At 39.0% G+C, this 21478-nt stretch overlaps 2 protein-coding genes across 15 annotated transcripts in view; one reads left to right on the top strand and one right to left on the bottom strand.

The window, feature by feature from the left end:
* Nucleotides 1-6493, bottom strand: part of rgs22 (regulator of G protein signaling 22) — a 24619-nt gene extending 18126 nt beyond the window's left edge. For 6 of the 12 annotated variants that reach the window (XM_026227938.1, XM_026227939.1, XM_026227931.1 and 3 more), the window contains exons 1-5: nucleotides 6392-6492; nucleotides 1087-1136; nucleotides 612-743; nucleotides 507-535; nucleotides 346-408 (exon numbers count right to left, since the gene is read on the bottom strand). In XM_026227938.1, the coding sequence (XP_026083723.1) occupies nucleotides 346-408; nucleotides 507-535; nucleotides 612-642 (123 nt within the window). In that variant the 5' untranslated portion in view covers nucleotides 643-743; nucleotides 1087-1136; nucleotides 6392-6492. Of the gene's footprint in view, nucleotides 1-345; nucleotides 409-506; nucleotides 536-611; nucleotides 744-1086; nucleotides 1819-6391 lie in introns of those variants that run through there. The other 6 variants (XM_026227936.1, XM_026227940.1, XM_026227935.1 and 3 more) reach the window with 4 other exon arrangements.
* Nucleotides 1-21478, top strand: part of spag1b (sperm associated antigen 1b) — a 21833-nt gene extending 355 nt beyond the window's left edge. Inside the window, exons 2-18 of one of the 3 annotated variants that reach the window (XM_026227948.1) lie at nucleotides 14276-14466; nucleotides 14789-14837; nucleotides 15377-15521; nucleotides 15592-15751; nucleotides 15956-16063; nucleotides 16163-16233; nucleotides 16463-16572; nucleotides 17403-17508; nucleotides 17582-17712; nucleotides 18195-18301; nucleotides 18470-18593; nucleotides 18667-18948; nucleotides 19035-19158; nucleotides 19345-19471; nucleotides 20143-20292; nucleotides 20411-20758; nucleotides 20965-21478. In XM_026227948.1, the coding sequence (XP_026083733.1) occupies nucleotides 15382-15521; nucleotides 15592-15751; nucleotides 15956-16063; nucleotides 16163-16233; nucleotides 16463-16572; nucleotides 17403-17508; nucleotides 17582-17712; nucleotides 18195-18301; nucleotides 18470-18593; nucleotides 18667-18948; nucleotides 19035-19158; nucleotides 19345-19471; nucleotides 20143-20292; nucleotides 20411-20758; nucleotides 20965-21093 (2217 nt within the window). In that variant the 5' untranslated portion in view covers nucleotides 14276-14466; nucleotides 14789-14837; nucleotides 15377-15381 and the 3' untranslated portion in view covers nucleotides 21094-21478. Of the gene's footprint in view, nucleotides 1-14275; nucleotides 14467-14788; nucleotides 14852-15376; nucleotides 15522-15591; nucleotides 15752-15955; nucleotides 16064-16162; nucleotides 16234-16462; nucleotides 16573-17402; nucleotides 17509-17581; nucleotides 17713-18194; nucleotides 18302-18469; nucleotides 18594-18666; nucleotides 18949-19034; nucleotides 19159-19344; nucleotides 19472-20142; nucleotides 20293-20410; nucleotides 20759-20964 lie in introns of all 3 variants that reach the window. The other 2 variants (XM_026227947.1, XM_026227946.1) reach the window with 2 other exon arrangements.

Genomic DNA, 21478 nt, shown 5'->3' with positions numbered 1-21478 from the left:
ATTTAAGGAGTAATCCCACAATATTTCTCCATTGTTTTACATAATAAACCACCTTTGTTTGCCAGACTGAAAGATAAAATAACTAAATGACTGATTTATATCTTTATTTCATCATTAGAAATATGTAAATACACAATACAGAGAGAAAAAAAAAACATTGTATAGCACTATTACAAAAATAAATGTTAGTAAAATAAGTTGTGTTTATGCATTAAATAAATAAATCTGAACATATTTAGAGTTACTTTGAGAGAAATCTCAACTGATTTGATCACTTATAAAACCATTAGACGTGTTCAGGGAGATTTTAACTAAACCTGGTTAGTTTAACTAGTCCTTCCTCACCGGAAGCAGCAGGAAGTCGTTGAAGAACTCCACGAAGCTCTGATCAGATGAGAGACTGTGTTCCTGTTCAATCACAGCACACGATCAATCTATCAATCAATTAATCGATCGATCGATCAGTCACGCATTCACATTTAAACACACGTGATTCTGATACTCACAAAGTTCTCGCTCGTTATTTCAGGGAAGTCTGAAAGAAAAGCAGAAAGCGCGTCAGAGTCCGCGTTAAAGCAGAAAACAGCTGCTGAACTCACCGGGAGACTCACCGGGAGACTCACCGGGAAACCCCCGTGACATCCTGGAGCTCCGTTCGGATCACGAGCGAAACTTTCCCCGCGGCGCGCGTCTGATCGCGTTGCTATGGAGACGCGACGCGACGCTCAGCTGCGCTCCTGCTCCTGATGATAATAATAATAATAATAATAAACAATAACGAGACAATACATTTCAATAAAATCACGAGAGAACAAAAGTAGTGCTGTTCTCCGCTGTGAACAATCCGTCATCTATAACAGATTCTCATGAACTCTCATTCCGCGACAGATTTAAAGATACAATTCTATTTTTACTTAAAACAATGAACAAAAAAACATGTAAATATGTACAAACATGTAGATACACAGGAGCGAGAGGATTGCTGTACATAAGTCAAAACTCCTGAGAAGTTCATAACTAAACACACACAATCCTGAGAAACATGGAAGAATCAAAGAGATTATGAATGAAGAGAAGGAGACATACTGTATTACTGGAAAGAGCAAACCAAAGACCACAGTCGCCTCCAGAGTTATCTGAAACTCAACAGAGAGTACAGTGTGCTCTCAGTCAGGAATATAACACACAGATCATATCTGTTTTAGATTCAATATAAACTGTGCTTTGGCGATACATTGTAACAAATGTCATGCCAATAACATCATTTCAACATCATAAAATTCATTAAAAATTACACTGCAGCGGGTTTGTGAGTTGATAAAAAGCTAATCATTAATTAAACACTAAAAACATCAAATATTTCATTAGTTTACCTGCATGTCAATGCGATCGTTAATCCACATCAAACTGTGAACATGTGAAGAGCCTTTCAATTATTTAAATATGAACTGCCTTAAAGATATTTCAGGTTAAAGTGGATTGGGAAGACATTTAAAACAAGAATCAGGGAGAATCAAATTATGAATGAGAGTCCTACATCCCATAATGACTGATCTGATTAAATAATTGAGGTTTCCAGTTCAGACTTAAACGGAGAAAGAGGAAATTCAGTTATTACTCACCTTCATGTCGTTCCAAACCTGCATGCATTTTGTTTATGCATAATATCATATGTCAAGATATGTCTAAAGAAGTTATGTTCCAAATTTGAAGTTGATTATATAAATATGCTATACCAAAAACAGCCACCAGGTGACACTCGGAATTTTTTTCCATAAATGTTCCTGTTTCTTTCACAAAATAAATATATAATATTGAGACTCAGACCTTTCTGACTATATTGTTTTGTCAAGATTATTTTTATTTTTTCTAAAATCCTGTCAAATGTGCACAAACTACTAGCTACTACTAAATATTGTAGAAACATAATTTTCTGTAAAGTTGCTTTGCAACGATTTGTTTTGTAAAAAGCGCTATACAAATGAACTTGAATAATAATAAATATCGTATCAAATATGACCTTCAGAATCTTCTGAAACTCCATTAGTTTTGTAATTGTACATGGTATAGTTAAAGCATAAATAAAAAATAAAAATAAAAAACATTTCCCATTATCACGCAGACAACAAAACCGTTGAGTGAAGTATTTGAGCAGCGCTGAGAAATGTAACGCCAATCACGTGATGTGTATAATAATAACGTACTACTGAATGATGACACACCAAGAAACTTTAAAGCAGAGGGAGTGAAGCTGTGCATTGAATAATGTACGTAGAAGGAAATCACGTGTAAACCACTGATAAATATTATATATTTAGTGTATCTATAACAGTGGTCCCCAACCTTTTTAGCACCAAGGACCGGTTTAATGTCAGACAAAATTTTCACGGACAGGGCTTTATGGTGTGATGGATAAATACAAAATAAAATGATACGACTGGCATAAAAACTGTGGTATATTGTAAATATAATAATAAACATGAATCCACTGTATTCGTATAAAACTTTATTTAGCAGCGTCCTTTTAACATCGTGCCAACAACATAACATGAATAACATCCTCTCTGCCCCCTAACCCACTTTTTTTCACTGATTATGGTCACTAGAGCCGCGTTTCCACCGCAGGAACTTTACCCAGGAACTAGGGACTTGGCCCGGTACTTGGTGTGTTTCCACCGCAGGAACCAGGAACTAAATAAAAGTTCCGGGTAAAAAAAATGCCCCCCAGAAAGTCCCTGCTGGCGAGGTGGTACTTTTTTAAAGTTCCGGAACTTTCGGGGGCGGGACTTTGGCGCTAAACATATGCTGATTGGTTGAGTTCACGCAGCATTGGTTGAGTTCAACCACCATTTATTTGGATCAACATTTTCAAAATATTACTGTTATTGTGTCATGAAATGTAATTTTAAAAGTATTTCAGGCGAGAATGTAGTTGTTTGAAACTCAAATCTGTTGTTTATTTATAAAGACAGCGCCTATAGAGGTCGGGATCGTTGCGTCACGTCGCAATGCATTGTGGGAATCGCGGTACAGAAGTAGATGTACTGTATAGTAGGCATTAGGTAACGTTGGTCATTTGGTCATTAATTTTGATTATTTTTTGGAAAATGGTTCAGTATTGCTGTATTGTGAACTGCTGTAATCGGTTTCATGATCGACAGGGCAAACGCCTCGCGAATCATATTAGTTTTCAACATTTTCCTACTTGGAAAAAAAACACAAGGTGTCTGAAATCACCAAGAGGCGTCAGATGGCTTGGGTCGCCACTGTACGGAGGGAAACCATCACCTTCGATAATATTATAATACATAGTTATGGTGAGACATGTTGTGTATGGTCTCTCTCTCTCTCACACACATACACACACACAAACTCAGACACAAACACATTACGCTTTCTTTAGTTTTTGGCCAGTAAGGGAGTCAGTTTAGTGTCTGTATTTTTTGTTTAAACATTTTCTTTTGACCCAATCCTGAACTTAATTTGCTTTTTGATATTTTTGTGCTGACTGTATTTAACAAATTTGAACAACTTGTTTAAAAAAAAAAAAAAACTGGAACGAACTTCAAAATAGGAAGTTAAGCGTCTTGTTTTGGTGAATGGTGGGTTGTGTCTGAGGTGAATGTTCGTCAATATTATACCGGATTACAGAACTACCGGAGGAAAACAGTGGATTTTTGCAAGTATGATAGGTGAGTAATTACTCCTGAAGTGTAACAAACCTGCATAGACAAGCTTCATAGCTCGCAGAATCTGATAAGTGTGTGTGTGTCACCACTGATGCTTGGTTAATGTTAACATTTCCTTAGTGAAAAAGATTGTTTTCTCCACGTTTAATTTGCAGATCCATTTATGATCTGCAGGTGAGCCTCCAGTGACTTTTTAAAAAGTGAAAGTGACATTTTTAAATTGATCGGAGGTGTAAGCGCTCACTCCACAGACCCGGTAGGATAAATTATCAGGGAAACTGAGGCTTGGTAAACTTTCATGTGTTCATAGGGATCGATTCCGCCTACAACCTCTTTTTTTTTAATTAGCGTTGTTTGGCTTCATTATTAAGTTTGTCCGTATAGGTATAGGCAACTTTTTTTGTCACGTTCTATAACTTTTTCTGGAGACTGGCTATTATCTTATTACAAACCTGCTTTGCGATGCCTCTAAAATGGCCGCCGTTACCCACAATGCACCATTCCATGACGTCTACGCCCGAGCTCTATTTAAAAATTTGTTTCGCCGATCTCGTAGACGGTGAGCTCCACTCGATCAGCGGAAGCTCAGTCCTCATGTATCCGCAGAGAGCAGCCTCTCCTGGGATAGACCTTCTGATATGTGCCACTGGCTCTGATGTGTCTTCAGTGGTTAAACATAACATATAATTCAGCTGCGGGGTAAATCTAACAGGTTTTCTCTGGTCTGTATTCAATTTATCTATATGTTAAAATGAAAATAAAAAGGCAAGTCTATATAATATTTCTTTCATTGTAATGGCTGTATATAACGTTACACTTATCCCTGAACTAAATACATTTCTGCAGCTGTTATTATGTTTAAATGAAAATGAAAAGAGGCAGTGGTATTTTATATCCTATTTCGTTTTATTGTAAATATACTGAGGGGAAAATTGCAGTAGCCAAAGCGATCTGAGTTCACGCAGCATTGGTTGAGTTCAGCCACCATTTATTCGGATAATTTTCAAATATTACTGTTATTGTGTCATGAAATGTAATTTTAAAAGTATTTCAGGCGATAATGTAGTTGTTTAAAACTCAAATCTATGGTTTATTTATAAAGACAGCGCCTATTTAAAAATGTGTTTCGCCGATCTCTGCGACGGTGAGCTCCACGTGATCAGCGGGAGCTCAGTCCTCATGTATCCGCAGAGAGCAGCCTCTCCTGGGATAGACCTTCTGATATGTGCCGCTGGCTCTGATGTGTCTTTAGTGGTTAAACATAACATACAATTCAGCTGCGGGGTAAATCTAACCGGTTTTCTTTGGTCTGTATTAAATTTATCTATATGTTAAAATGAAAATAAAAAAGGCGAATTTATATAATATTTCGTTTCATTGTAATGGCTGCATATACACATTTCCCTGAACTAAGTACATTTCTGCAGTTGTTATTATGCTTAAATGAAAACGAAAGGAGGCAGTGGTATTTGATATCATATTTCGTTTTATTGTAAATATACAGTAAGGAAAATTGCAGTAGCCATGACGAGCAGACTGAAGTTATCAAGTACGCTGCTGTTTATTGATTTACCGGACTTGCGTCGTCGCTGACATCACACTCCCGAGAGGAATGCACAAAGTCTGAACCAACTACCGAGGATGCACGTCCAAAATCAGCGTACTTTTTTTTTTTTTTTAATCGGCGGTACTTTGTATTGAGAAACGCGTGCAGACCTACGTCACCAGTCTATTTGCCTAATCTACCCGGTACTTTACACCGCAGTGGAAACGCTGAAAGCAACAGGTCTGGGGGGAAAAAGTTCCTGGGAAAAAAAGTTCCTGGTACAAATGTTCCGGGTAATTTCGGTGGAAACGCGGCATTAAATACTGCCTGCACGAAAAAAAAAAGCACGTGATATTTAATGCTCATCTGATCAGTAAAGCCAGTGTTCTGTCGATTTGTCCTACGCTGTCAGATTTTCCTACCTCCCACCAAAACAGTGGGTAGTACAATTCCACAACGAAAATTCTACTGTAAAGTTATGGTTTATTAACGTCTACACCTACCACAACCCTAATCATACCCTTACAGTACTGCAAATACAGTAATTATGTGTTATATTCGCGGTTGTAGCTAAAAGGGATACAGTTACAGGAAACCAACAATAAATATTATTTTCTACCAATTAGATTGTGTTTTTATTAAAGTCTACACCTACCCCAGCCCTAAACCTACCCTTACAGTAATGCAGATACATTAAATATCGTTGTTTAGCATGAGACAAAGGACGCGATATTGATGTGCGCGTGCGCAGTAAACCCGGGTAGGAAAATCTGACGGGATAGGATAAAATGTCAGGACACCGGTTCTGTAATCAGCGGTAGATCTCCATCACCTGCACACTTTCACATGGAGCAGCATAATGGCTCTGTGTAGTAAATACTGCTCCATGTGAAAGCGTTCAGGTGATGGAGATCTACCGCTGATTACAGAACCGGCTTTACTGATCAGATGAGCATTAAATACCCTTATCGTGTAAGGTTAGGCCTAACGTTACTGCCTAAAATATAAAGTATTGCTTACTAAGCCAAACAAACAAGACACGTGTTAACAGGCTAGATATCGACCTACTCGGACTACATTGAACTTGGAGAAAATATCATAACACACAAAGGGAATGTTTCTGTCACCCACTAACAAAATATTTATGGCTAATTACCTGAGATTGTCCGGCATTTGCCTGCTGATGCTGGTTATCCATCCTCCTACAGCAGCCATGAGTCGCATTGGAGTGACGACAACTCCCCCTTGGACTGATTGGCTAGAGGAGAAGCTGTCAATCTAGAACTTGTTGGCCAATAGTGACACTGAAGCCCGCCCTGATTTACATTAAACTCTAACTTTTTTTTTTTTTTTTTTTTTCTTTTTTTTTTTTTTTTTTTTTCTTTTTTTTTTTTTTGCCTTTATTTCAACAACATTACAACCAAACAAGGTACATGAACATATTTTCAAAAAAATAACCACAATTATTCAGCCTTGGTTGAGCATAACCAAACTTATAACCACAAACACATCAAAAAAATAAATAAGAAATAAAAGAAAAATACCAAAAAAAAAAAAAAAAAAAAAAAAAAAAAAAAAAAAAACAATAATACAAAATGGGCTTTTAAATTAAATTATATAATTCCAACATAGAGGTCAGTTTAAGGGCTTTTTTATTCTTAACAAATTTTAAGGATTTATATAAAAGTTTTAGCTCATTACACCAATGAATAAAGTTGGGTTTAGATTTAAACCATCTGCATTTGTGAATAAAAAACCTCCCAAAACAAATAAGAGAATTGAGAAAAAATTCTAACTCTTTGTTTTCATGAAAAATACCAAACCTAACTACCTTCACATTGAATGGTGAAAATTCAACATCTTTGGAACATAACCAATTTTGCATCTCACTCCAAAAGAAGTGAACTGAATCACACCAAAAAAAAACATGCTCTAGAGTTTCAATACTTTTTTCACAAAAAACACAATCATTTGTATCAAAATTAAATTTTAACCTTAAAAATTCTTTGGTAGGGTAAATCTCATTTATAATCTTGAAGCACACCTCTTTAACTTTTGGAGGGAGGGGGTAAGACAAATAGTTTTTTCTAATTTTTTTAACTTCATTCCTATCAAAATCTTTAAGCACATATTCTCGTCTAATTGGGTTTGGATATAAAACCTGTGAAATCAACTTTCTAGTAACTCTATTAGAGCATTTTTTATTACAGAAATCATGACCTTCTAAGGAAAGCTGCCTCAATTCTGGGGAAACTTTGGAGTTCACAATATCTTCTTTAACAATGACTCTTAAAGCAACTGGAATGGCTCTAATAATTCGATTGTAAATATTAATGGTACATTGCAGTCGGAATTTCTCACAAAACTCTCTATGTAATAACAAATTCCCATTATCATCCAAAAAATGGGCAACAGCCCAAATCCCTTTGGATTTCCATTCCTCAAAAAAAACGGATTTTCTACCAAATTTTATATATCTATTATTCCAAACTGGAGTGTTATGAGGCGTAAAATTATGCTTAAACAATAATTTCCAATAAAGCAGGACTTGCTGATGGAAGTCGGAAAGTTTTAGTGGTAAAGAGGTACACTCAAAATCACAACGTAAAAGGAAATTAATTCCACCCAATTTTTTAAAAATTGCACTTGGGACAATATACCAAAAGGATTGATGATTACATATGAAGGATTTTAACCATTTTAATTTCAATACACCATTCATGACGTCAAAATCAATCGCATTTACTCCACCATCTTCATACTTTTTAATCATGTCATCCTTTCTTATGTACTGACATTTATTCCTCCAAATAAATTTAAAATTCATCTTATTTATTGCTTTAATCATTTTTGTTGAAATGGGCATGGAAAAGGCTGGGTAGATGAGTCTAGACAAACTATCCATTTTGGACAAAAGAACTCTTCCAAAGATTGTAAGATCCCTTTGCAGCCATCTATTCAATATCAATTTACACTTCTCTATGTTATTCCATACATTTTTATTCTCCATTGTTACTTTCTCTCTAGAGATAACAATCCCTAAATATTTTACTTCCTCCTTTATTTGAATATTAAATAATGATTGCAAAGGAAACTCATGTAAAGTTAACATTTCACATTTCTTTAAATTCAAATACAGCCCAGAAGCCTTAGAAAACATATTAACCAAATGTAAAGCTAAAGGAATTTGTTGTTCATTTTTTAAAAACAACGTTGTGTCGTCTGCAAATTGGCTTATTATAATTTGTCTATCCAACACTGATAACCCTTCAATACCATTATTTTTAATCAATATCGATAGCAACTCTGCTACTATAATAAACAATAATGGGGAACTACTACAACCTTGACGAATTCCCCTTTTAATAGGGAATCGTGTGCAAGTTCTATGTCTTAGAGCTACCGAACTATTAATATCATTATATAACATTTCAATTAAATTTATAAATCTTCTTCCAAAACCAAAGTGCTTCAGAGTTTTCAAAATAAATGGATGCTCTATCGCATCAAATGCTTTAAAGAAATCTAAAAAAATAAGAAATCCACTTCCCTGAACCACCTCACTATAGTCAAGTAAGTCTAAAACCAATCTAACATTGTTATGAATTGACCTTCCTTCTAAAAAGCCTGACTGTGTCTCACTAATTATGGTAGAAATACCTTTTTTCAGTCTAGCAGCAATAGCCCCAGAAAAAATCTTATAATCCGTATTGAGTAAAGAAATAGGCCTCAAATTATCTAAAACTCTTTTATCTTTGCCAGCTTTAGGAATAAGTGTAATTAATCCTTGCTTCATACTTTCTATCAACTCTTTCTTTTCAATAGCTTCTGCTAGGGCATTAAATAATAAAATCCTTAAATCCTTCCAAAAAAATTTAAAAAAATTATTAGTGAGCCCATCAGTCCCTGGAGATTTATTTAAAGGCAACTTCATAACAACTGAATCCAATTCTTCAACTCTAAGATCCGAATCACATAACTTTTTAAAAGAGTTATCAATGTGTGGAATATTGTTTCTAATTTTAGCAAAAAAGAGATCCGAGTCATCTGAAGAAAAATCAGAAGAATATAAATTAGAATAAAACAGAAACACTTCTTTTTCAATTCTTGTTAAATCTTTGCATTCTTCATTTCGGATCATTAAACTATCAATGGAGTTTCTTTGTTGTCTATTTTTTTCCAAATTACTAAAATATGAAGAGTTCTTTTCTCCATCCTCAATCCACCTGGCACGTGACCTTACAAAGGCCCCTTGTGCCCTCTCCAGATAAAGATGATCTAATTTATTTTGCAGCTCCATCAGCCTATTTTTTTCCTCATTATTTAACACAGGATTAATACAGCACAAACTTATTTCACGAATTAGGTTATTTTCAAAAATCTTTTTTTCTTTATATATTTTCTTAGAAAATTGTATGGAGAATTCTCTAATTTTAAATTTTAAAAATTCCCATTTGCTTACATTACAGTCAAAAGAATCATTTATCTCTATATTTCTAATCAATTCCTTAATTTTACTACAAAATTCTTCATTTTGTAAAAGATGGGCATTGAACTTCCAATAACCTTTGTTTCTAAATTGCTTACCTACAGGTTCTAGCACAAGATCAATAAAGCAGTGATCGGTTAATGGAGCTTTAAAAATTGAAGATTGAGAAACAAATTTTATAATATTGTTACTTACCAACCAATAATCAATTCTGGATTTGTTCTCCCCATTGGGTTTAAACCAGGAAAAACATTCAGCATCAGGATATAAATCTCTCCAAATGTCATACAAATTATTTTCGGATTTCAAAAATTCAATGGAAACATTAAGCCGCTGTTTGTTCAGTCTGGGAGGCCATCTGTCCTTCCACTCATCTGGAACCATATTCCAATCCCCTCCTACTATAATATTATCTGTTGGGTATTTTACTTTAGTTTCTGTAATCACCTCAGAGACATCTTCTATTAATTTCTGATTTTGAGCTGCATTGTTAAAGCCATAAATATTAAATAAAATGAAAAAAATATCATCAATTTTAAGTACCACCATTAGCCAATGACCATTACCATCAACTTTATAACTAATGACTTCCCCAGGACATTTGTTGAAACATATTGCCACACCTCCAGAACGGTTAGAACCATGACTGAAAAAAATCTTATCACCCCATTGATTAGTCCAAAAAGAGGTATCCGAGTCTGTTGAATGAGTCTCTTGTAAAAACAGGCAATGAACTTTTTGCCCTTTACAAAACAAAAACACTGCCTTTCTCTTTACAATGTCTTTCAAGCCCCTAACATTGAGAGAACCAAAAACAAATGTGGTCTTAACCATAAAACTCTACAACAACAAAAAAAGAAGAAAAGAATAAAAGCAAAAATTAAACTATAAAACACCTACTTGACACTCAGAATCTGCTTAACCTGTAAACTTACAATTAGAGCTCCAGTTGCCCAATGAAACAAAATTACCCACTGTCCTAAAATTAACACCTTATCCATCAACATTAATCTGCCGCCCTTCAATAAAGCCATACGGACCGCGAAAGAAAGCCTTCTTTCCTGCCCGTCTAGCTTGATCAATTTGAGGCCAGAGCTTTTGCCTTTCCTCTAAATCCTCACGAGGAAGCATCTCCGCGAATCGAATCCCTTCCTTTTTGCAGACTGGAGAATCTTTGCTTAGACGCCAGATTTCGTCCTTCACCCGTCTTTGTACAAATAGCACGATGACGTTCCTGCTTCTACTGTCCATCTTTCTTCCCAGCCGATGAACCACATCAACAGCTTCTTCCAGCTTTGGCTCCAAATCGGGTGCAATCTTACCAAGGGTTTGGATAACAACTGATCTGATGTCTTCGTCTTTTTTCTCTTCTATGCCTTTGATACGGAGGCACCATCTCATTCTGTATCTTTCATTTTCTCTAACCCTCACCTTAAGATCCCGGTTCTCCTTACGAAGATCATCATTTTGTAACTCCAAGTCCTTCACTCTTTTTTTGCACTCATTCACCTCTTCCGTGTTGAACTGAATCGCCTTCGTTAAGCTTGCAATCATAACGCTGCTCTGTTTGGATTGTTCGCTTAAATCCGCCAACTTCTCATCCACCCTCCTTTCCAGATTTAGAATCGCCTCCAAAATAGTTTCATTGGAGATTCCGGACTTCTCACCCTCAGTATTTGGCTTAGGTCTTTTTTCCGCAGATATCTTACTCGGAGTTGAAGGCAGGGAACCATTTCCACGTTCTCGTTTATTATTCACAACAATCTCCATTGCATAATCATGCTCCATGTCTATCGCCTCATCTTTCTTTTCAACATTAAATGAGGAATCTTTGCCTTTGGGGTCAAGTTTTAGTTTGGCAGGTTTAACTAACTTTTGTGCGGACATTTTGATGTAAAACAGTAGGAACTGCTCACCTTAAAGTAACATTTGGGAACAACTGACACGAGCTTCGACAAACGCGTCTGCTCAACCCGCCATCTTCGCACCGCCTCCCATTAAACTCTAACTGCAACTTTTAGAAACGCAAGCGCAGAACGTGGAAACAAGAGCAAAGGGGGAAATTTTTGATTCACACTTATTATTTTTAGATCCATCACCGCGTTGTTTGTTATTTAAAAAAAACTTCATTTGTTTTTTTGGTTTTGTGCGTTATTATTTTACACGTGTTTTTATTTTTTTAATTTATGCTTATTATTTTTCGATCTGTGACTGCAATACATTTGGCGGGATCCTAATCCCATAGGCCACCCCTAGGATTATTTGCAGTGGGTACTAATAATTTTAATGCAGAATATAAATTCACAATAGTTTAAGAAGTGAAAAAAAAGTGCAGCACCTGCTGCAGCTACAGTTTTGCGTCTCTGAGCAAATTAAAGTGTTTCGTTCCTGAATGAGTCAACCGTTTAAATGATTCGGTTCAATCGCAATGACTCATTAACAGTGACTCGCTGCCACCTATTGACGGTTTTAATTTCACATTTTATGGAACCTTTTCATTTTTTACATCATTTCAAACATCAGTTTTCAATGTTTTATCTTTAAAATATCAAAACATTATTTATTCATTTGTAACTGCAGGTTAAAGTATTTATCAGAGCCATCTTAAACAGTGTGTAAAAACATCTAAATGGCACTTCAGATGGAGCTTCTGTTTTATCTGCATTGCAAAGATCAATTTTGTTGATACTGATTGCATTTGCTTGGTAACAGCCCAAATGCAAGTATTTGACCTAAAATATGGTGCACACTTTTAGAAACAATGGTATAAAGGTAAAACAACAACAACAACAAAAAAACCGGTGTCAGCAGAATTAAAAATAAGATATCAGCACAATAACACTAAGCAAAATAGTGTAATTATCATTATCGATAAAATCCTAGAACTCAAAGAAATATAAATTTTTGTCTATATTTCAAACCCTTAATTTTTTTTTCTTCTTTATTTTAATGTGCCACCCCAAAATTTACTGTGGCCTCATTTGGCCACCCCTGTTAACATTTTCTGGGGGCACCACTGTTTGTGCTTTACTTTTCTGCATGTCTCTCTTTGTGGCTCTGTTTTGACGTGGGGGTGGAGTCAAGAGACTTTCCAGTGGATCTTTTATTTTTATTCAGTAGCATTAAAACATTCATGTTTTCGTTTTATTTAATTTATTAACAAATGTGTATAAGCAGCGTTTGCTGAAGTTAAAGAAGATGTTAACATGAACATCTGCTGTTTATTTCTCTCTATGTGCACACTTTTATAGCATTATGTGTATTGGGATCACGAATCATTTGAGTCAGTTCGGGAGTTCAAAGCGGGATCGCGAATCATTTGAGTCAATCTGGGGATCGCGAATCATTTGAATAATTTCGGGAGTTCGTAGCGGGATTGCGAATCATTTGAGTCAATTTGGGGATCGCGAATCATTTGAATAAGTTCGGGAGTTCGTAGCGGGATCGCGAATCATTTGAGTCAATTTGGGGATCGCGAATCATTTGAATAAGTTCGGGAGTTCGTAGCGGGATCGCGAATCATTTGAGTCAATTTGGGGATCGCGAATCATTTGAATAAGTTCGGGAGTTAGTAGCGGGATCGCGAATCATTTGAGTCAATTTGGGGATCGCGAATCATTTGAATAAGTTCGGGAGTTAGTAGCGGGATCGCGAATCATTTGAGTCAATTTGGGGATCGCGAATCATTTGAATAAGTTCGGGAGTTAGTAGCGGGATCGCGAATCATTTGAGTCAATTTGGGGATCGCGAATCATTTGAATAAGTTCGGGAGTTAGTAGCGGGATCGCGAATCATTTGAGTCAATTTGGGGATCGCGAATCATTTGAATAAGTTCGGGAGTTCGTAGCGGGATCGCGAATCATTTGAGTCAATTTGGGGATCGCGAATCATTTGAGTCAATTTGGGGATCGCGAATCATAGCTGTATATGGATAGGCATTTTTAACTAATTAAGTAGCTAGTTCTAATTACGTTTTCCACACTTGTTTAGGTGTGAAATGTGAACTGGTATTTTTTGTTTTAATGATGTGCCTTTTAACAGTATCAAGTATATTAAAAAACTAAACAAATCGTGCCTAAAAAGTGTAGGCATCTAGGCTAATGTAAAGTTACATGATGAAGTCATACTAGTGCGCGTGTGCATTTTGAGTGCGTTCTTTCACTGCATTATTCGGTGTATTCAAATGCATTTATGAATGCATGTGAATGATCACAAAATTCAAGATATGAACCCTTTGTGCTAAAAGGGTTCTATCTTGTCATTATAGAACCTTTTTAGCATTAAAAGTTATTTGGAGTTGAGTAGAGAACCCTATGGTTCTATATAGAACCCCAATGATCCCTTTCTTCTAAGAGTTTGTTGTCATAACTGTATAAAGCAGAACGTCACGGAATTTGGCTATTTTCGAATGAATACATCTATATTAGTGCTGTAAAATGAATCAAATATCAATATGGACTTGTTTATATGAATATTTAAGTTAAAACAGACTAAAATTGTTCTACGCGTCTCTGGAAATGAGCGCTGAATATGTGCATTTTTGTCATTCAGATACACACGATGTTCGCAGTGTTTTCCCCCCCGCCGACTCCGCTCTCGCCATGCCGACTGTATAGCCCCGCCCATTCTCTGGAGCGACACGTGTTTGTGTTGCCATAGGAACCGGACGCGTTGGACGCGACAGACGCTCTGTGTTTCGATGATAAGAAGCACTTTATCTCTCTTCTCTTCTCTGATATTCGGTGAGTTTCAGATGATTTGTGCAGGTCTTTATCTGTGATTCATACAGTAAATCGTGTTTTCTGTAGTCGAGGGTTTGGTTTTGTGTTTGAATACAGTTAATAATTTAATTAAAAATTTAATTTATGCATTTAGCAGACGCTTTTATCCAAAGCGACTTACAGTGCATTCAGGCTATACATTTTCATAGTTATCATATCATAGTTAGCAAATATAAATAATTATCAGAAATACACGGTGTGCATTTATTTCAAATAACTTATAGGTGTTTTTGTGTTTCTTAATTAACAGATTTGTTCTGATTCGTTGTGTTTATTTTTACAGTCTGTGGTCACACCTGACTAAACCTTCTTCTGGGTCTGCATTAAAAACGGTATAAAAATAAAAGTAAGTTATTATTAGTAAATTAAAATAAAAGAAAAGTAATAGTTTTTTTTTTAAATTGTAAAAATATGTATTGTTGTATTTACAACCAACTGTAAAAGAGTATAAAAACAATAGTGTTAAGAGTCAGAAGTCTGTTAAATAACCATATTTAGATCTTTAAGTGTGTGTGTGTGTGTGTGTGTGTGTAACTGTGTAACTGTGTGTGTGTGTGTGTGTGTGTGTAACTGCATAACTCTGTCTGTGTGTGTCTGTGTGTATGTGTGTGTGTGTGTGTGTGTGTGTAACTGCGTAACTGTGTGTGTGTGTGTGTGTAACTGCTTAACTCTGTCTGTGTGTGTCTGTGTGTATGTGTGTGTGTGTGTAACTGTGTAACTGTGTGTGTCTGTGTGTGTATGTGTATGTGTGTGTGTGTGTAACTGTGTAACTGTGTGTGTCTGTGTGTGTATGTGTGTGTGTGTGTGTGTGTGTGTAACTGTGTAACTGTATGTGTGTGTGTGTGTGTGTGTGTGTGTGTGTGTGTGTCAGGAGTCATGAGTGCTGCTGAAGCTGCGTCTGCTCTGGAGGCTCCGGGTTCGAGCAGCAGGTCAGTTCCTGTGGAGCATCTGGACTACAGCTTCATCCAGAGCTGCTCGGACCTCAAACATCTGGAGCAGATCCTGAGAGTCCTGCGGTGAGAGGAGTGTGTGTGTGTGTGTGTGTGTGTGTGTGTCAGAGCTCCACTCACGTGTGCTGCTCCTCAGGTCCGGTCAGGACGGGTTCTACCCTCATCTGGTTGAGTTCTGTGAGAAACACATAGAGAGACTGGAGCCAAAGTCCCGAGTCCTCAGGAAGGAGCGTGGACCGGCCAGCGCTGGCAGCTTCTCCAGCGAGGAGTGGAGGAACATCTCTGAAGATCTGCAGGTGAAGAGAGACACACACCGACAGATCTGCTCCACCGAACACACTTTACTACGCTTCACTCGCTCAGACAATCTGCTGTTCAAGTTGAAAAATATTGTGATGATTAATATTATTAGAATTTTCTGCTTTACATTTTAAGGATGTTAAATTGATTAAACTGTAACAAGTAGACATATGTGCTGATATTTGTAAGATGTGTCACAGATGTGGGAGCGTGACATGAGACTGAAGGAAGCGGAGCTGAAGCGATGTCCCAGATACAGCGACGCTGAACACTTTCCCCCGGTTCGATCCTCAGACGCTTCTGATCAGGTAAAGCTGTTTCCTCTGGAGAACATCTGGACCTCATCCTCACACACACACACACACACACACAGATTCATCAACGCTTCTGCTCAAACACTTCTGTAGAGACGAGTCAGCGCTGCGGTGAAGACTGTGAAGACATCCTGCGTCCCTCGACCCTACACAGACTGGGACAGGTGTGTGTGTGTGTGTGTGTGTGAGAGTGTGTGAGAGAGTGTGTGAGAGAGTGTGTGTGTGTGTGTGAGAGAGTGTGTGAGAGAGTGTGTGTGTGTGTGTGTGTGTGTGTGTGTGTGTGAGAGAGTGTGAGAGAGAGTGTGTGAAACACTGTGTGTGTGTGTGTGAGAGAGAGTATGTGAGAGAGTGTGTGTGTGTGTGTAACACTGTGTGTGTGTGTTGCTGCTGCAGGTTTGATGTGGACACTGAGTGCTCTAACATTGATGAGTGTGACAGAAACACACGTCAGGCTTCCATCCGTCCAGTCGTGTCTGAAATCACGGCGAGGATCAACAGCACAGGTCAGACATCATCCTGGTGCACACACACACACACACATCTGACATCAGAACAAGAAATGCAAATGCATTCAGCAATAAATAATGTGAAAGAATCTGGAACAGCAGATTGGTTTATGTACAGATTAGTGCATTTTTACTCAATATTGAACTGTATAAGCAATAGAGATATGCATATGTATTTACATAACACTTAGCAGGTTTTATATTAAATTATCTCATAATTTATAAGTTACTCATGAATAAGTTCATATTTTAATCCGTTAAAAAACATTCAGATGTTTGCGATTTAGTGATGTATTCAGGTTGTTTTCATTTTAAAATGATTCACTTGTTTAAATTGTAAAGGTTTTAAGTTTATTACACACTAATCACAGCCCTCATCTTGAACTAAAACTGTCAACTCATTTGCATAAAGGTCTAATATTAACTAATATGATGAGTTGAGAAATAAGAAATAATGGAGATTTTATAGTATATATATGCATCATATATGCATACTTTTACAATCTGTGAAGGGGTGGAAAAATATGATCAAATGTAGAATTTAACATCAAAGGACATTACAAAAAAAGAGCAAAATATGCATTTATCACACTCATGTTTAGGCTCATGTTTGCATTTCATCTGTCTCTGAATCATAGCTCTGTCCTTGAAATCAGAATAATGCGTAATATAATGTTAAAGATGAAAATAGATCTGATGCAGGACGGTGTTGTTATCAGCTCAAGATCGGATCGGGTCAGATTGAGTCTTCAGGAATCACAGCAGCAACTGTCTGAAGATCTGCAGGCTGATGCTCGTCTGCTCCGTGTGTGTTCTGCTGTCCTCAGGTCTGAGCGCGCAGGAGAGAGATGTTCTGGCGCTCCGAGAGAAGGACAAGGGCAACGGAGCCTTCAGGAGCCGAGACTACGAGGAGGCCGTGGTGTACTACAGCAGGTGAAGAGAAGCTCCTGTGAGCGCGAGGAGCCGGCGCTGAGCCACTGACACGTGTGTGTGTGTGTGTGTGCAGGAGTCTGTCTCTGGCGCCGTCAGTCGCTGCTCTCAATAACCGCGCTCAGGCTCACATCAGACTGCAGCAGTGGAGCACGGCTCTGAGCGACTGTGACGCCGTCCTGCAGCTGGAGCCTGGAAACATCAAAGGTGTGTGTGTGTGTGTGTGTGTGAGAGAGAGAGAGAGTGTGTGTGTGTGTGTGTGTGAGAGAGAGAGAGAGAGAGCCTTGTATTCACTATGTTCTAAAGACCACATCTCCCCACACAAGGATAGTAACAGCAGTAGATTGTGATCCTGTGAGGACAGCATGGGTCTCCATGAAGAAACAAGTCTAAAACAGCAGTTTTCATGTTGCATTGCATCATTAGTTAAGAATGTTTCTGGTTCTGTGCACCTGTTGCTGATTGGATGTTGAGATGTGGGCGTGGCTCTCATGAGCATGTGCTTGCAGGGGGCGGAGTTTAAGAGACTAGATATACTAGAATACTAGTATACAGACAAGATCAGTTAGGACTTTATGATTCAGCACAACATTTAAAAAAAATTATGAAATAAAACATGCACAGATAAAATGTTCTCAATAATAAACACAAAGATTTATTTAATTGCGTGTGTGTGTGTGTGTGTGCAGCTCTACTACGACGTGCCACGGCACACAAACATCTGGGTCACCAGCAGCAATCCCACGCTGACCTGAGAACTGTTCTCCTGATCGAGCCACACAACACCACAGCGCAGGTACACACACACACACACATACACAAAGACACACACACACACACACACACACACACACACACACACACACACTGATGATACACTCATGAGCCATCATTCTGTCATCAGTCACTGTAGCTCATCTTTATGTGCTGTTCCTTTACACATATCGTGACCTCTGACCTGCAGAAGCTCCTGATGGAGCACACAGAGAGCGATCAGCTTCAGGAGACACGCCCCACAGGCCGAAAGATCCTCATTCAGGAAGAGGATGAAGAGGAGGAGCGTCTGCGGGACGAGAGCGAGCGAGACTGTGAGTGCAGTACTGATCAGACTGACACGGTCTCAGTGAATTGTGGGATATCTGAGAGCTGCTGTGTGTTCAGACGCTCAGGAGGAAGACAGAGAGGAGCGGGAGGTCAGCGGGGCAGAGAGTGGAATCATGGGAAATCCACTGAAGATGCCCAGCTGCGGAGACAGACACGTGGAGACAGACACAGCGACCAATGAGAGTCGAGACGAGTCAGCAGCACAGCCGACACATGTCGACGCCCAAAGCGAAGCTCCGCCCACGGGACACACCCACCAGAGGAGTGAGGGACACGGACCGTCTGAAGAAACTCTGACAGAGAGACATACACACAACAACTCTGAACACACAACAGCTGGTACACACACACACACACACACACACACAGAAAGTGTGATCTTCATTATAAGACTAACAGGTGTTTTTGTTGCCGTGGTTTCCCAGAGTTTGAGCTCCTGAAGCATGATGGGAATGCTCTGGTGCGGAGCGGCTGCTATCAGGACGCAGTGGACAGATACACGGGATGTCTTCAGCTGAAGCCACACGAATGCAGCGTTTACACCAACAGGTACGACTGACTGCGCTCGTGTGTGTGTGTGGTGTGTGTGTGTGTTAGGACATGCAGAAGCTGACGTGTGTGTGTGTGTGTGTGTGTGTGTGTGTTAGGAGGACATGTAGAAGCTGACGTGTGTGTGTGTGTGTGTGTGTTAGGAGGACATGCAGAAGCTGACGTGTGTGTGTGTGTGTGTTTTAGAGCGCTCTGCTTCATCAAACTCCAGCGCTTCACTGAGGCCCGACAGGACTGTGACTCCGCCCTTCAGCTCCACCCCACCAATAAGAAAGCTCTCTACAGACGCGCGCTGGCCAATAAGGGCCTGAAGGTGAGTGTTACCATGACGACCCGTCCATCATCTGAATGTAAGCGACAGTGTTGTGGACATTACGGAAAACACCTTTCATTTGTCGTTCTTCCTCGTCTCGTGTGTGTGAGAGTGTTCAGACAGGGATGATGTTTTAATGTTATAAAATGCTCCGAAACATATCATATTTTCATATATTAAAATGTTTTAGTTAAAGCAATAGTCGAGAATAAGTTGAAAATCTGAGATCAGGATGAGTTTGTTTCTTCATCAGGTTTGTAGAAATGTAGCACTGCATCAGTGTCTCATCAATGGATGCTCTGCAGTGAATGGGTGCCGTCAGAATGAGAGTCTGATAAAAACATCCCAATAATCCACAGCACTCCAGTCCATCAGTGAACATCTGGAGAAGACAAAACCTGAAACACATCCAGCATTAAGATGATTTTAACTCAAACACATAGAGTCTATAATCCAGAATAACACTTCCTCCAGAGAAAAAGTGTTCTGGTCTGAATCAGGAGAGAAATCTGCACAGATCAAGCAGCGTCTAAACAGATCTAAACTAATCTGTGAGAGACAACAGCAGATGATGCACTTTATTAATACATGCTGCAGTAAACATGATTTGAACTGGATATTTACATTGTGTGCATGTGTGTGTGTGTGTGTGTGTGTGTGTGTGTGTGCAGGATTACGTGGCGTGTCGTTCAGACCTACAGCAGGTGTTGTGTTTGGATGCGAGTGTGACGGAGGCGGAGCAGCTTCTGATGGAGGTCACACAACTGATGACAGACTGCAGAGCTTCATCAGGAACTAGAAGAATCATCACCATCAATGAGGTCTTACACACACACACACACTCACACACTCACTCACACACACACACACACACACACACACACTCTCTCTCTCTCTCTCTCTGTCTCACACACACACTGAGATCAGCTCTCTGTGCAGGTGGATGAAGATGGTGATGAAGATGATGGTGATGATGAAGATGGTGATGATGATGGTGATGTAGATGAGGGCAGCGGTGCGGTCGTGTCGTCTGTCTCTCTGCGGTCGTGGAGTGTGTTTGAGTTCGGTCAGGCTCTGAGCAGCGCTGTCTCTGGCGGTGACCTTTTGACCTGTGCTGACCTCCTGCGCTCCGTCGCATCTGAACGCCTGCCGCAGCTCATCAGCACACAGCTGGACGGACACACACTGGGCTTCATCATACGAGCGCTGCACACACACCTGCTGCACACACACCCCAAGCTGGTGTTCCTGCACCTGCAGCAGCTGCACACGGCACACAGGCTCACGGTGAGCACACGCCAGCAACACGCTTACATGTGTGTTAGACATGATCAAACACACACTTCATAGACCCTGATCAGCCAATCAGACGGCAGCGCTGGGTCGAGGAACGTGTGTGTCATTATTAGTGTGTTCCGTCAGATCTAATGTGTTAACAAGTGTTCTCTCCTCTGCGTGTGTGTGTGTGTGTGTGTGTGTGTGTGTGTGTGCAGATGGTGCTGATGCTGTTGAGCGCTGAGGATCGCACACACCTCTCACAGATCTTCCAGAAGCTTCATGCAGTGCAGACTGAAGCTTTCTCACAAAGTGACGTCTCAAACCTGGCCAACAAATACATGTGACGCTCCTTCAGCCTTCCCATGATGCCACACTCCTCTCCAGCCGATGGCTCTGTGACGGGAGGAAGCAGGACAGACACTCCTCACTGTCACTCTTACTCTGTAGTTCTCTGTTCTTGATGTAAGATGATTTTATTGCTTTGTTGAACTATAAACGAGTGTTCAGGTCAATAATCTTCTGTCTCATGTTTCTGTTCATGTCCAGTGTTTCAGCAGAGCTTCTCAACCCAACACAAACATTAATGCAGTATTATTATTATTAATGCTACAATCATATCTTCTGAACCACTACATTTCTTACTAATTTTGTGCTGCTGATTCTGCATGTTTTTTCTCTTTTACATCACTCTTTCTCATTAAATATGAAGCAGTTTTGCTTTTGAGAATG

This window comes from Carassius auratus, chromosome 41, assembly GCF_003368295.1.
Source record: "Carassius auratus strain Wakin chromosome 41, ASM336829v1, whole genome shotgun sequence".
Taxonomy (NCBI): Eukaryota; Metazoa; Chordata; class Actinopteri; order Cypriniformes; family Cyprinidae; genus Carassius; species Carassius auratus.
The sequence above is the reverse complement of the archived record's forward strand: the minus strand, read 5'-3'. Positions and strand labels throughout refer to the sequence as shown.